The following is a 16,189-nucleotide window of genomic DNA, read 5'->3' as shown; positions in this document are numbered from 1 at the left end:
ATTCTTATTCTCAATGTTTTACCCTGTTTCTTCCATTCTTTTTTTCGGTTTGAATGGAGCTTTAATAAACACCCACTGCACACTCACATACACAAGTAAATGTCACAACTACTTCCACTTGTCAGGAACTTCCAAACATGCGTACAAACATGCAATCACATCCTCCTCTCTGTCCACGTCATGGTGGTATTCTGTGTGTGAAGGTGTGCGCAGGTAGGAGGGTCAAGGGGTGTGTCTCGTCTGTGCCACGATCAAAGACAAACACGAGGAACTTCCAAGAGAGGAAAGACATTACTGACAGCTGCATGATGAATGAGCAGGGTGGCTGCGTGCCGTGCCACACACACACACACACACACACACACACACGCACACACACACACGCACACAATAGCAGAGAAACGGCAGAATTTCCACTGCAGGATCTCCTGCTTCGCAAACAAGACACACAATCGCACGGGAGAAGCTGGAGATGAGATGATGAGCAGACGGAGGGAAGAAGAAGGGAAAGGTCAGGGGATGAGGCCTGAGCGGACAGATTGAGAGAAAAGACTGAGAGAAGCAGCAGAAAGGTTATCTAGTCTCACCAAAACATTATGATTACGGCTTTCTACTTTTTTCAAAGCACAGAGCAGCTTATAGGTGAAAACTCTGCAAGTGTGTGTGTGTGTGCAGCTGTGAATGTGCATGTTACATGAATGTAAGCGCTTACTGTCTGTATTACTAGGTCACACACACACACTATCGCACACACACTCTCCCACATTCACAGCCGTGTAAACAAAAACCGTCTGCCGTCTGGTAAGTAACACACCTGTTCAATGACAAGCTCTACCACGCCCTCCATAATACTGCACACCTGTGCTACTGCAGGGTAAACCTAACCTTAATCACACACACACGCACACACACACACACACACACACACACACACACTTGCACAACTGCTGCCCAGGGGCTAACATCACAGAAAAGGGGAAGAAAGAAAGAAAAGCGAAGCATTGAAACAGGGAGGGGAAGAGCTGGAGAGACAAGAGAGAGACAAAGGCTTTCCCACTGCTCCCTATCAGTAATCTAAACGTCTGTGTAATATCATTGTGGGGGTTTTATCAAATGGGGGCCCGGGTCCTATGGCGTTGGTATGCAGCTGTCATTCCATCACCTTGTCAAGCGCGACCATATTCAAGCAGACACCATGCTGATCTAAATAAGAGGCTTCAGCAAATTGATGGATTGCAGGTTTTCCGGGATATGAAGAAACATGGGGGGCGAGAGGGTTTTTTTTTTCTTACTTCAAATTTCTGTAACAGATACACCCAGATTGGTCTTGTGAGAAAGTCAAAAAAAAGGGAAGATCTGAAATAAGCCCCCCTCCCCACACACACACACACACATATCCCGGTATGGCCAACCCCACCTCATATCTACCCCCTGTGCCGAGGCCTAGGGCCAAGAATACAGCTTTCTGAAACTCTGAGGGAGGAGTGGGGGGAGCACAAAGGTAACCCCCATCCTAACCTCCCAGCAAACACACACACATGTAACCCAGCCCCCATCCCAAAACAACAATCCTCTATGCCTATCATGTCAGTCAAAACCCCATCAGGGACATGCATGGAGAGTCTGGATATCTGGAATCTCAATACAGTGTCATGCACCTTGAGTCCCTGTGAGAGGGCCTCTTGAATACATTTCAATAGTATTATCACCCTGCATTACTACGCTTTTTTTTTTCTTCTCTTTTCACCATTACAGAATCATTTTACACTGGACCATAATACACGTCAGCGAGCGGCATTATCGGTCAAAGTGAAGTATAATCTGTTTAAATCATTATGCAGGCTTGGTGTGTGTTTGTCATGGGTTTTAAAAAATGACATATTTCTGCTAAAATTATTTCAGTCACATTTAAGGGAGACATGCAGCAACATGCCTCCTGAAATATAGAAAATATTTTATCAATATAGAATACAGTATACTGTATGAATTATGGTATATAATATTCTGATGCAGTATGGCGTATAACTAAAATTATTTAAATTATTTAATATGCATTATACCATATTGCATGTTTGTATTGCAGAATAATATATAGTATAATACATTTTGTAAACATTACATTTACAGCGACACATATATTTGGTATCGGGAAGATTAAATATGTCGTAGTTTACAATGTATTTCAACAATTTCTAAATTATAACAAATGATAAATGTAATTTTGGTAGAATCAACTCCTTCATATCCACTAAAAATTACAACAGAATAATTAAGTGTGTAAATGCATATACACTGACCTTATTGTGAATAGAGAGTTTTGTAATAGTAAAAAAAGGTGCAGGCTACTGTTATGATGCGTGTATGAACTCTTATGAAACAAGTCAATGGAATTAGTTTCAATTTCTGTCCACGTCCAAGACCAGAGCCTGAAGATCATAGAATGTCAAACTGGTTCACTTATAATTTTGGGGAAGAAAAAAAAAACTGACTATAGGTCAAAGTGTTGACACAGAAATGTATGTGGGAATTGGGCTCATGTGCATTTGATAAAATAATAATAGTAATAACGACAGGTAATATTCTGCACTGGACTTGTGCGTTGGATTTGCTGTTGTCTAAAAGTAATGAAAATGCAAATGAGTGGAGACAGAGGGAGGATATATACGTCGATCTCTCTCTCCCTCTCCCTCTCTCCCTCTCACACACACACTCGTTCCTACGTGCCCGAGTTCCAGCGTCTATTTAAAGAACCCACTGCATTTGCAAATGATAATTAATGAGGTTTTTCAATGGGCACGTTCACATTCACCCAGTTAGTCCATGTACCTGTTATAAGACACTGTATGAATCCGACCAGAGCCTTTCTTTCTCTCTCCCTCTCTCTCTCCACACGCACACACAATCTACACACACACACACACCTTCCCATCCCCCCTCCTCTCCTATTGAGACAGGATACCAAAGCTACTTGTTAAATCTAATGCATGCACTGTCAACCCATTCGCACCCCGTCACGTCCCCGCTCAATATAGAAACCGGATTTTCTGGTATTACCCGCACCTCTATTAGCCAGAGACCCCCACCGCCACCTCACCCAACCCCTGCACCGCTGCGACCCCCAGTTTGCGACCGGTACAAACCAGCGTGTGCCCCCACAGCCTGCACCAGCACCATACCACTGTGAGTCTGTGCGCTGCTGGAACCACACATGAAACGTTGCAAGGAAACTGCACAAATAAGGAAGGGACTCGGCTAATAGCTTTAATTTATTGTTTAATGGGAAATATAAGCAGAGGAATTACCCAATTCTAATTAATTAAATCAAACGGCTATGATTAGTACTTTACTAATTGATGAAACCATATAAATCTATGACAAGATTACGCTTAATAAGCCCCGTGTGATAAAGGAGAATAATCCTGGAATATGTGTTTTAATTGTTGGGAGATTTAAAGTCTGAAACAAAAAGGAAAAAGGGAATAAGGTAGGCTTTGTCGTAAATTTCAAAGTTAATCTAATTTCCAAGTTTCCCCGCTATGTTTCATGGCCTATTTTTGCTTTGACGCAAGGCTGAATTCCCAACACTGACAAATGATATTTATTCTCATGTAATACGCACAGCAAGCGGCTATATGCCATAAACAGTTCATTAAATAAAGTAAAAACATAAAACTCTTTAATACGCCTGCCCCTTATTGCTAATCTCCAAATGCCCACAAAGTCGTAATTTCCTTCCACAGTAAATTCTAGTTTGTCCCGAAGAGCTGTCTCCAAGTTTGCAATATGGAAAACATATGCTTCAGACAAAAGACAGTAACTGATTATTCTTTTGTGAATAAACCCACACTTTGTCATTCATTCACGAGAAAAAAAAGGAGCTGCATTGAGAAACTGACCTGAGTGCGGAGCCATGGAGAGGTGGGACGAGTAGTACTTCCCGGGCTGGAAGTGCGCCGGGTGCTGCACGGAGCCGTGGCCGCCCGGCGCCATCCGAGCCGCGGCGCTGTGCACCAGCGCGCTCCGCTCCGTCAGGAGGTGGTGCGGAGGAGCGAAATCTCGGCTTTCCATCACTGGTACGAGAACCGATAAATCCCCCAAATCCAAAAAAAAAAAAGTAAAATCCGGAGGCACCGAAAGGTCTCAGGCACCCAGATGCAAATAATCCCTTTTTATGAACTTCGGGCTCCCCTCGTATTGAGCGGAGTTTTGGCTTCGCGGGGCAGGAACGGAGTCCCCGTCATGTCCTACAAAAGAGAGAGAGAGAGCAGGAGACGCGTCAAAGCGCTGACAAGAATGAGCCGAGCGGGAATGTAGCACAGGAGAGAAAAGGCTGAAGCGTCATGTTTACACAAACAAGCAGCATTTCCCCCCCCCCAAAAAAAGCTTTTTAAATGTCACAAAAGACAAAATTCACACACTATTCTCACTGATTGGTTTCCATCAGTCAAGTTAAATCTAATGACGAGTTGTGCCAGCTGCGGGAAGACGAGTGTAAAGTCTGAGTTGCAGATACAAAAAAAAAGGTGAGTTTCGGCGGATTTACTCCACACTACATATTTGGCACCAACAGAGGAGTCTTTACCCCCTCCTCCTCCTCCTCCTTCTCCTCCTCCTCCTGTGACCAAACACGATGCAAATAACGCACGCGGGAGCCTTTATTACCAGCGAAAAGAATGGAGAGTAAAGGGGAGATTTGGCTCAGGTACAAGCAAATGGTGCATCTACGGTGCAAGAGTTCTCTGTGGTTCAAACAAACCCTTCTCGATGAAGGACGAGTCAGAACTGAACGAGGACCAGTCGTAAACAAGACGGAGCTCGAGGGGCTCTCGCACTAAAATATAAAGAAACCATTCTGCACTGGGCAAGAATGCGTAACAGCAGGTTTTATCCATAACAGAAATCCATTCCCAAACTTCTTCCGTCCACATAGCGTCCAAAAACAGAAGGACGCACACACATTTCTGCCATGGTCAGTGGTTATTGTTTATGCAAATTAAAGTTTGATTTCTTTCTTCATTCAGATGTCATAAAATGTGAGCACATGGGTTACAGTTAATATGTGGTTGCGCCAATGGACGCTTGGCTATTGTGAATTTCTAGAATTAAAAAAAGGCGTTGAAAGGAGACATGTGTGCGTAATGAATCGATGGTGCTTGCTGTAGAGCTTTTACCAATTCAATCTAACTTTAACCTAATTTCATTGAGGTATTTACCATTGTTTCACCATTGTGGTGTTGACAATGGACGGTGGCCTATTGTACATTTCTAGAATAAAAAAAATGCATTGACAATGGACAGATGTGCGTAATCAATGGTGTCGTAAAGCTTTTATCAATTAAATCTAACTTTATCTAGCCTTATTGTTGTTCGTGTATTTACTATTGTTTCGCCTTTAATGCTGGACTTTTTATACGTGGCAGCGTTGTGATCAAGACTCTTATTTGTAGTGTTGCTTATTAATGAAAACAGGGATAATAAAAAAATATATACACAGCCATTCCTATTAACTCATATACGGAGTCAGCAGCAGTGGCCCTCGCCTCCTGACAATGGCAAACGCCATGCATCCCCGCTACATATACAACACAGGCTCAGTGTAATCACAAACACAAATCAAATCACCTTTATGCTCCATGTGCGAGAGAGCGGGGCAATAAACAGTGAAATAGACTAGGAAATCATCGACTTTATATGTGTGCCTTATAGCCCAGGTCATTTACTTAAATAGGACTCCCTGTGACGCGCAGATATGGGAGAGCTGGGTGCCTGCCTTCACCAAACACACACACACTCACACACACCTCAGCAGTCCATCTCCTCACGGGCCTTTCAATGCATGGCACGTCCATCTAGCGCTCTGTGGATGCTGATAGCACCTCCCAGGAATCAACGATAGAGGAACAAAGAAAATATCAAATGCTCTGGTGGACCAGAGGCTTTTGAAGTGCGTAAGAATATATAGGCTGCATGAGCAGGGATATTCAAGTCTCCTTACCGTGCACACACACTCACACACACACACACACATGCAGGCACATATACGAACACACAGGCACACACACGCTGACCAGGGACTCCAACTTTCAGGAATTGTGTTTGGGAAGAAAAACACATCTCCGAAGTTTAGCTGCTCTAGCAGAGGCTCCAAAAGTGTTCGTGAGCGTGTTGTGCGTAACAGCACTCCCAAACACAAACTAGCCCAAATCAAATTGCATCCCGTGATACATTTGTCTGCAACAAATGCAAGTGCGTTCATATAATTTACCATTTAACACTTTTCATCACATCTCGTCGACGGTGAGGATGGAACAAGCACAAGGAGAGAAAGGCAGGCTACTGTACGAGCGCACGGGGAAGGCAAAATGGACTCTCTCCTCTCCTGTCCCCTAGGCTGGGAGAAACAATGGCCCGTCTCCACAGGACATCAATCACACACCACTCTCGCCTGACGTTTGTCTATACGTTTTTAAAAATTTTAGGCCGTAAACACACGTCCTGCGTGTTTACATTCCACATCAACAGAGACCCACTCAGAGTGCATTTAACAACCTGGATCCAAATCCAGTGTTATCGCACGCCAAGCAAACACAACGACGTGAGCGAATCCTGCGTAACAGTTTGGGGAAATTATCATTTGGATGTGCTGTAGTAGTGTGTGCGTGTGTCTGTGTGTGTGTGTGTGTGTGTGTATGCGTATGTGTGCGTATGTGTGTGTTAATGTGTGTGCGTGTGTGTGTGTGTGCCTGTGCGTGTGTGTGTGCAAGGGGTTCAGACTTCCTTCCACTCCAGCCAGCAGACTCCCTCAAAACCCCCACACACACACCTCCTGTACGCACGAGCACACACACCTCCCCAGACGCGCACACACACACTTCCAGCACCGCTGCCATGCAAAGGGTCAAACTATCACCAGACGAAAATGCTCCCCTACAAAAAGTAGCCGCAACTGTTGAAAATGACATTTCACGAACTTAACACGAAAGCCAGCATATTATGTTTCTGTCCATGTTTCATTTTATTTAAAAATACGCATTTAGTAATCTACAAAATCAGAAATAAGTGGAGCTTTTTTAAAAATATAATAGGAGACAGAGGACGTTCATTTCAGCTGGCCGTTGGCTTACAACAATTTAGCAATAAAAGTAAAGTCGCAGAGCTTCACCGAAGCACTAAATCCTTCCATCCAGAGGCCCGGCGAACAGGAGAGACAAGCCCGGCCGAGGCGAGGGCAGGCACGGCGTCTGCACAGCCGGCTCACCGAGGGCGGGGGGGGGGGGAGAGCAGCAGGCAGGGAGTGGGCTGCTGCAGTTTGCAATAAAACCTCTCTGTCTCCCTCTCTATCAAACACACACACAGACACACAGAGACAGACACACACACTATCTCTCACATACACACAGGCACCAGAGGAAAACTAACAAAGAAATAATCTACAATTTATAATCTCAGAAAGTGAGGAACCGCTGAAAGGCGAGTGGCTGCGAACAGTGCCATGGATGAATAAGAAACACACAAGTAATTTGGGCTGTGGAGACAGAGAGAGAGAGAGAGAGAGAGAGAGGGGTCAAGAATACCGAGCCCAGAGGAAACAGGCTGTTTAATGAAACACGTCCAAAATACTGTAAAGTCGCCGTGTAGCTTTTTACGCAAATATCACAATTAGCCGGGGGATGTCTGTGGATCTTTAGTGTTTTGTTAACATTATTCTGTGAGGTGCAGCAAAGCAGCAGCTTTTATCTCCACATTCACTCCTCCAGTGCAAAAAAAAAACAGCGCAGTCTTTAAAAAAAAAAAAAAAAATACATGCATCCCATCATTTAAATAAAACGATAGAATTTCACATCTACAGTCTCCATGCACGCAGCGTTCGCCTTGAACTAAAAATCCAGCACCTTCATTATAAAGCTTATAAAGCTATAGAAATGAGTTGCTGTACTTACTGGTTATAAGTTATATATATCCTGTGCATGGCGAGCGGGGCTATTGTAATGACGGAAGAAGAAGAAGGAGGAGAAAAAGAAAGTATAGTAAAAAACAGTCAAAGTGAAAATCCCCGAGTCGCAGAGGAGGAACATGTGGGATTGATTACATCCTATGCTGCTGCTGCTGCCGCTGCTGCTGCTGCTGTGTGGACGGGGCTGTGCAGTCAGTTGAGGTATGGGAGAGACGCATCGTAGAAGTTCAGGCTTGTAGTGAATCGAGGCTCGTTCATGCAGCCGGAGACTCAGACACGCCGAGAGGAGGAGGAGGAGGAGGATGAAGGGGTGGGTGTGTGTGCGAGAGAGAGAGTGTGTGTGAGCGTGCGTGCGCGTGGGAAGGGGAAGGGGAGGGGGGGCGAACGCGTATAGGCCTATTGGTTTGAGAACGACAATGTGAAAGCGTGCCCGTGAGGCGCCCACCCCCTCCGCCGCCTCCACCCTTTCCTCCTCCTCCCCACCTCCCCCTAGACGGTGAAACGCGTGCATCCCATTGGCTGAGGCGGCCGGAGCCAATGAGGAAGCCAGCGCCGGCGCCGCGGAGCCAAACGGCGGGCGTTTGATTTGCGAGCCCTCGGCGCACAGCGAGGCGGCGAGGCGGAGCAGCTCAGGCCGCCTCTGACGCTCGGTGTTCCGGGGACGGAGAGGTCTGATCACCGGTGGAGAGCACACAGCATCCAGCCCTATTCCGTGTGATCCTCCATGCTCCCAGAGTATATCGTAATTTTTTTTTTGTTGCCATGTGACAGCGGTGATGTGATAGTTTTATTGATGCTCCTTTAGGGAAATCCTCTTTTTTCCCCCACTCGGCCTGACTGCATGAGTTTAGCCAAATAAATCCTTATTAGCAGGGATCCGTGTCTTGATTTATTGGACATGTAGAGTTTTCTCTGCAATGCGAGACATTTTGCAAAAGAAATGCACAAGATAGGAAGTTGCAACAGGTTAAGTATGACAGAGGAAACGCAGCCACTGGAATAAATCTGAAAGGAGGAATTTACAAATCAGATTTAAATTTTTGCAAATAAACGCTTATGGACAAATATTCAACAAGTTTAGTTTGATGGAGAAAATGTGTCCACTGTAACCAAAATAAATGAGCTGGATTTAAATCAGGTTTACATTTGACAACAACAACAAAAAAATGTACAAAGATAAAGAGTTTATGGCCAAATGGGCAACAAGTTAAATCTGATAGATAAAATGTGTCCACTGGAATATAGCACCCAATGATTTTGTATTTGTCAGATATACAGAGATACACATGCAGTGAAGTGTGTGTGTGTGTGTGTGTGTGTGTGTGTGATCTCTTATAATATTCAGATTTTGTTATGCTCGGAACACCAACATGCATCTCATCAGTGCGATACATTTAAATGAATGTGTCGTTCGAAATGACACATGAACACAGACAGGCTCGTGCATGTGGAGGAAGGGTGAGAGGAATAAAGTGATTTCATTTTTATGTGCATTTTTGGAGGGGGCGAGGTTTAGGAGGGTTTCACGTAAATTTAAACGGCATAGTATAACTTAACTGCACGTTCAAGTATTTTGTGTGTCACCGCCGTTGTGTCTGTTTACCTGTCTGTGTCACACACACGCACGCACACGCACGGGCAAATTGAATCAGTGCGTGTTTCGAACGCGTCGCTGTCTTCGGGGGTGAGCCTCGCGCACGGTTCACTAATTTCGCCAATTAAAAGCGGAAGGATCCGGGCTCGTGTGTTTCCGTGTCGAAATATATGAGCCGCTATAGGCTGACGTGCGCGTTTGTTTACGCGGGGAGGCGGAGGGGTTAAAACCTCGGGGCCGCGCCTCCGCGAGCCGCCCGATTGGCTGGCCCCTCGCCAGCGCGCTGTCAATCACCGAGTGTAAACAAGGCTCTGATTGGCTGCTGGCCAGTCCGCACTGGGTCTGCCTGAAAAAAGCAATTACCGCCCCTGCGGTTTCAAGGCGGCCCGCGAGCTCCACGATGAAAGCAGATAAGCAGGGCCGGTTTCAAGGCGGCCCCCACGGAGAGCCCCGCTGGCCCCCCCGAACCGCGGCAGAGTCAAGAGTGACTCAATCAAAGGGAATACGGTAAGAGAGGGGAGAGTGCATGTGGGATCGAACCCGGACGCTCCGTGCACGGACCGGTGCGATAACACCGGTGTGTTGGGAGGGGGGGGGGGGTGTGGAGGACAGAGCGGCAGCGAGAACCGGGAAACCGCTGCTGCCAGGGAGCTCCTCTTCCTCTTCCTCACACACACACACAAGGAGAGAGAAAAGTTTTTACAACAAAGGAGAGAGAGACACACACAGGTCTGCTGACCAGCTGAGGGATGGAGGGTTTTCTCTGCTGCAGGTTAAAAAGGCCACAGCGAGAGACGGTCCGGACTCCGCCTGCGTCTGAAATGTCGATTTAAAAGTTTTTTTATTTTATCGCCAAGTGTAAGCGAGGATTAAGTGAACATTTCCTCCGTCACGCTGCAGCCTCACCGGTGGGTCACTTAGAATCATGAATTAGCTCATTCATTGTTTCTGAGGGGAGGAATAGAGGGACGGACTTTTGAGGCGAGCGTTTCAGCAAAAGATTGTAACCTGAACAAGGATAAGGTCAAATATAAAATCACCTAAAATTTTCTAAAATATTGAATTATTTTTACAATAAATTATGGTTTATATTTTTAACAAATATACAAAATGTAGGCTGAAAATAAAAATATTAACTTTTACACATATATACACTCATTTATATATATATATATAAATATATATTCACAGTTTACATAGAGAGATACAGATGTAAATATTTGCCCACTAAATAAAAAAATAGGCTATATAAAATGAATATAGAATGTTATTTATATGTGTGCTTTTTAACTAAACCTGTCCAGACACATGCAGCTCATCAAGTAAACGCAGACTGTGTGATCTGAACTTCTAACAGAGACCCACTCCTTCCCATTGCTTTGCTCCAGCCCCAAACACAACACAACTGGACCGAGGCAGAACCGAGCTGCTCTTCAGTCATAGATAGGTATATGGCTAAATATGAATTTTCTGCGCCGAGCAAAACTTTCAGCCCTATACAGTGAAATTAATTGATACATACTTAATTCAAATCAAATAACGCCAAAGCGAGCAGATTTATCATGTCTGTAATTAGATAATCGTTACCCTCTTTTCCCATTTACACAGCAGCCTGCATTCCACAGCCCTGCATGCGCTCTCCAATGGGCTGCAGTACCCACGTGCACACGCACACACACACACACACACACGCACGCACGCACGCACGCACACACACACACACACACACACACACACACACACACACACACACACACACACACACACACACACACACACACACACACACACACACACACACACACACACACACACACACACACACACACACACACACACACACACACACACACGCTTCACACACTCCCAATATTCTGGAAGAAATCCAAATTATATGAAATTGAAACTCTGTACGACCACTAGATATTCGTGAATTACCACTAATGCATAAGAATGTGTGTTAAAATGACAATATTCAAGTATGGTGCAGTTGTGTAACTCTGTCCATCAAAACACAAGCAGGCTTCACACCCATTTGCTCGGGCCTCTGTAGCAGGACAATTAGGTGGGTAACTTTTTAAATAGGTTTGATCTCATGTGCTTTAAAATAAAGCATGTTGCCACGTTCTGATTCCAGGACATATGCCAGGAAATGTCAATGCAGACGGTCGCCTATCCATTGCCTGTGTAGAATAGACATTGTCCATATGCATTTATTTTTGATAGGACTTGGTTTCCATCCTCTCTCCCTCCGCCGTGTTGTCCTCGGCACTAATGACAGGGGGACAATAAAGAATCTTGTTCCGCAGCTCACAAAGGGGGTCCGCCACTTATAACAGAAATCTGCATTTAATTTATTTAGTGACAAGGAAAAGCCCTTTATGGCTTGATTTTTATTGGCTTTTTTTCACTTAAAGGGTGGGGGTTGGGCGTGCGTGTGCGTGCATAGACTAATGTGAGTGTGCGTGTGTATAGAGAGATAGAGAGAGAGGGAGAGAAAGCAAAACACACGGCACCCCAACCTCTACTGGTCCGTGTGCCAGCACGAGCGTGTAGTGTGTGCGTGTGTGTGCGTGTGTGTGCGTGTGTGTGTGTGCGTGTGTGTGTGTGTGTGTGTGTGTGTGTGTGTGCGTGCGTGCGTGCGTGCGTGCGTGCGTGTGTGTGTGTGTGTGTGTGTTGGGGGTGGGGTGGGGTGGGGGTAATTAATGCGGATTGACTGATTGCTCTTGAAACAGACCGGTCCTGTGCGCAGTTGTCCTCGAGCAATGAAGCGTTCCTGACTGACACTTTCCACCTTCCCTTCTTCGCTGCTTCCTTCTTCCCCCTCTCTCTTCTCTTCCTCACACTCTACAGACCCCGGCGTGCATGACCTCTTCCTCCGCGGCGAGGGAGCCACACATCCCCGCAGCTTTTTCTCTCCTCCTGCCGTCCAGCCCCGCGGCCAGCCAGCCGAGGCACGGTCCTCCCTATATAGTTCTGGAGGAGGTGTGGCGACTGCGCACTGCGGTCTGTATGTCACAATCGAATGAAATAAATGTATAAATAAATCATAAAAACATCATTTATGGTGTTAAATTCAGATTTAGCCTCTTTTGTTTCCACCCACACGGCTGCGCAAGACCACATTTTGGCTCAGGCCGACGTGCGTAATTTCAGTGTTGCCTTTTGTGAACGTGAACTCTTGCAACTTTATCTCACGGAGAGTTATGTCTCCGTAAAATGAAAGGTGAACAAGCTATTTTACGCGCATTTAAAAAAAAAAGTGGATGAAGCCTGTTTAGAGTCAGATGCAATGCGTCCTCGACATTAAGTAAACAAACATCTGAACGTCTAAACGGGACCACATTACAGAGAAAGCGTTCGCAGTCAACGGGAAACACATTGGCGAGGCTGGTTTCAAAATGAGGTCCAAATGGAGAGCTGTCGCCACGGGAGGCCTCTCCACCGTCTCATCCTTGGCAATATTTCTGATCGCGTTTTACCGATGAGAATTTCCACACAAGGTTGTCTCCACCGAGGAAGACGCCCCGGTTGCGTGAAGGTGGTGCAACCCCAATAGGACAATGGAGCCACATTAGTGCGTAAAAGTGCATTAGAAATATGGTGCTGATATAAGAAAACAATGCTGTTGCTTTGCGGAGATGTGGCTGCATCGTTCTGAAACCCGTTTGTGTTGGTGGCCATAGAGGAAGAAGCAAAAGAAGAAGAAGAAGACACGATGGAGTCGGAAGTCAACTGGACACAAAAACAACATGACCTTTTCTCCGCTGTGCGCGCTGGACAGACGCTGCTATCTCTGATCACCCTGACAGATAGGCTGGAGAGGAGCTCATGACTCACAAACGTGAAGGGGGGTCGGCTTGGGAAAGAAAAAGCAGCGAAATGTTGTGGTTCTCCATCAAAACGTTTTAAAAGTGCCCAAATTAAGGAGGGAAACTGTTGTGCCATGTAAGACTAAATGAGCACGTAGTCTGACACCTTTAGATCAAGAGGATGATGGTGCAGTAGAAGAAGAAGATGATGATGATGATGGTGACGGGGGGAATAGCTTAGGCACCAAATTAGTACCTGTCACACCGCCATATATCCGGCTGTAACCACCACCAGTCCTGTATGGCTGAGATGAAAGCGCCAGCGTCTATTTATGGGCCATCAAAACACGCAGGTGGAGGCTTTAATTATCATTACCATTTGAACGTAAACAGCCATAGCGTGCCGTCCTGTGTGCGTGTGGGTGCATAGTAGTTTCATGTGCAAAAAAAAGAAGAGGAGAATTGAATCTTAACAGCGACCAAAATGTTAATACTACGCACGCAAGTAATGGGATTAAACACATCTTGTGTTTGAAGTGTGACACACCAGCTCCTTGCGCGATCATCGTCTCCCCAAGATTTCCACAGCACTTCCTCGTCATTGCGAAATTCAGGCGCAGGCACGATCATATGACTGGGATAAAAAAAAAATGTCTATGTGTTTCTCTGTATAAAACTCATATTGGAAAATTGGAAAATCTCTACAAAAAAAGCATGCGTAAAAATGTTTGTGCCACATAGTGCAACACTGCTCGAGTGTGGGGCACGGGGTCAGCAGGTCACGTGACCCCATGCAATTCATCACTCGAATATTTAAGTAATTCAATCGATTCTTTCAACAAAAACAAAGGGTGATTTTGCAACACGTTTCTCTGCGTGACGCAGAGGTTTAACTGTAACGTGCTGCACTGACTCGAGAAGAGACACAAGGTGAAACAGGATTTCTGAAAACTTACAACACACAAAAACATTTTCAACATCGTGTCCATGATTGTTTATCATCCAAACTGGTCACATTTCAACCGTATTTGTGATTAAAGATGATCCAAAACACCTCATCACATCACACTGCTGCGCCTGGATCGTCTCTCAGGAGAAAGCTAATCTAAGACCAAGTTGATTTTGAATTTGACGCTGAAAGTCAGACAGAAACAATTGGAACTGAACAACCTGCTGTGCACAAAGTTAAACTTTGAAAAGAGAAAAGTAAGTTCACAACCCAACAACTTTAAACTAGACGTGCTTCCAATAACCACAGTGATCCAGAAAATAAAATTGTATTACTTTGTGATTTATACACATACAGTAAAGCTATATAACAATATTAAAGTTAGCAATGTTTCACCTAATTTACACACGTGTAAAACAAGATTAAATAAAAATTTTTTTTTTAAAATAATTAAATAAAATGTGTGTATGAGTGATGAGACGAAGCAAGTATTAAATGTAAGACTTTCCCACACTGGACTGTGCAGCTGAAGTTTGTTTTCTTTTCTGCAGCTAAAGTGCTAATGTGATAAACTTCGTGCGGATGTGAACATTATATCTGACGTGACTCCAGGACAAGAACCACAATTATTCGTAAATTAGACATATGTGACTGCGAGTCCGCGGCAGCAATTATATAAATTAACCAGGATATTACCCAGTTAAAGTAATGCAAGGTGATAAATCACATAGGCTGAAAGGGGATATGTTATAAGAGACTACTATATCTGAATGGATGCATCGATGAACTTTACTTTGTCTTTATTTGCAAACTTTGTCATACAGGGCGTCCAAAAGTGTGTGTGTGTGCGTGTGTGTGTGTGTGTGTACGTGCGTGCGTGGGAGAAACCGAGAGAACTAAATGAACAGTAAGGCAGTATCCTTACACAACGTCACCATGCAACTTCGTATAATATGAGTAACCCTGACAATAGCAGCCAACTTCACATGGTTGAAACTCCTTGTATGAGTGTGTGTGTGTGTGTGTGTGTGAGTGTGTGTGAGTGTGTGTGTGTGTGTGTACGAGTGTGTGTGTGTGTGCCACTATATTGGCACATGCCCCCACAGAGGCCCCAACTGCATATTCAACGTTCAAGAAAGGGATTAAGATTTTTTTTTTCCACTCATAAAAACCTGCATCCATCCACACACAGTCAGGTATTTAACAAGTGGGATTAAATACGATGTCAGGTTTGTCGGAGGCCTGGAATAACGATTACGCAAAGAAGTTTCCCCGGAGCTGTAGTCCTATAATGACACAAAAATCACCTCAATCGCGTAATCACTGTGTTCCAAAAATCAGACAAATAAATATTGTTTTCCTTTTGTTAGTGTTTGGCTCACATACTCGACCCTGGAACCACACTCCCAAACAGCTTCAGTGCTATAAACAGCAAGTGTCAAAACTCCTGAAATTACAGTAAATAGACACATATAAGAAATAATTAAACATACAAAAATAAAAGACCTACCTATAAAACGAGCGTCTCCACACAGCGCATCAGACTATTTAAGGATGTGAAATTGAAAAGGAAACAAAACGAGTCTTTCTTCTTTCCTCCTAAACTTGTCAACTCCGGCTTCTTCTACACGACGTATCCAGACCAACACACATAGAAATGTATGCACTCAAATAGCGCCGCGCTTCTCGTACGCATTACTGTCGCTCTCTGCTGGATTTATCCACCGAGGGGGTTTTCCCGACTCACAAGCGCCGGATCCTGTGGACGTGAGTCTCCGTGAGGCTGTATAATAGCGAATTTACGTCTGGATGACGCGTCAACCTCTCTCTCTTTCTCTCTCTCTCTCTTTTTCTGTCTGTCCCTCTCTCTCTCTCACAAT

The 16,189-nt window shown here is 44.8% G+C and overlaps 1 protein-coding gene across 1 annotated transcript in view; it reads right to left on the bottom strand.

Moving 5' to 3' along the window:
* bahcc1b (BAH domain and coiled-coil containing 1b) overlaps positions 1–15,980 on the bottom strand; it is a 63,097-nt gene extending 47,117 nt beyond the window's left edge. Inside the window, exons 1-2 of the mRNA XM_061095009.1 lie at positions 15,820–15,980; positions 3,897–4,244 (exon numbers count right to left, since the gene is read on the bottom strand). Coding sequence (XP_060950992.1) covers positions 3,897–4,068 — 172 coding nt within the window. The 5' untranslated portion in view covers positions 4,069–4,244; positions 15,820–15,980. The remainder of the gene's footprint in view (positions 1–3,896; positions 4,245–15,819) is intronic.
* Between the last annotated feature and the right edge of the window lie 209 nt (positions 15,981–16,189).

Source organism: Limanda limanda, chromosome 21 (assembly GCF_963576545.1).
Source record: "Limanda limanda chromosome 21, fLimLim1.1, whole genome shotgun sequence".
NCBI lineage: Eukaryota > Metazoa > Chordata > Actinopteri > Pleuronectiformes > Pleuronectidae > Limanda > Limanda limanda.
This window is presented reverse-complemented; position numbering and strand designations above follow the sequence as displayed.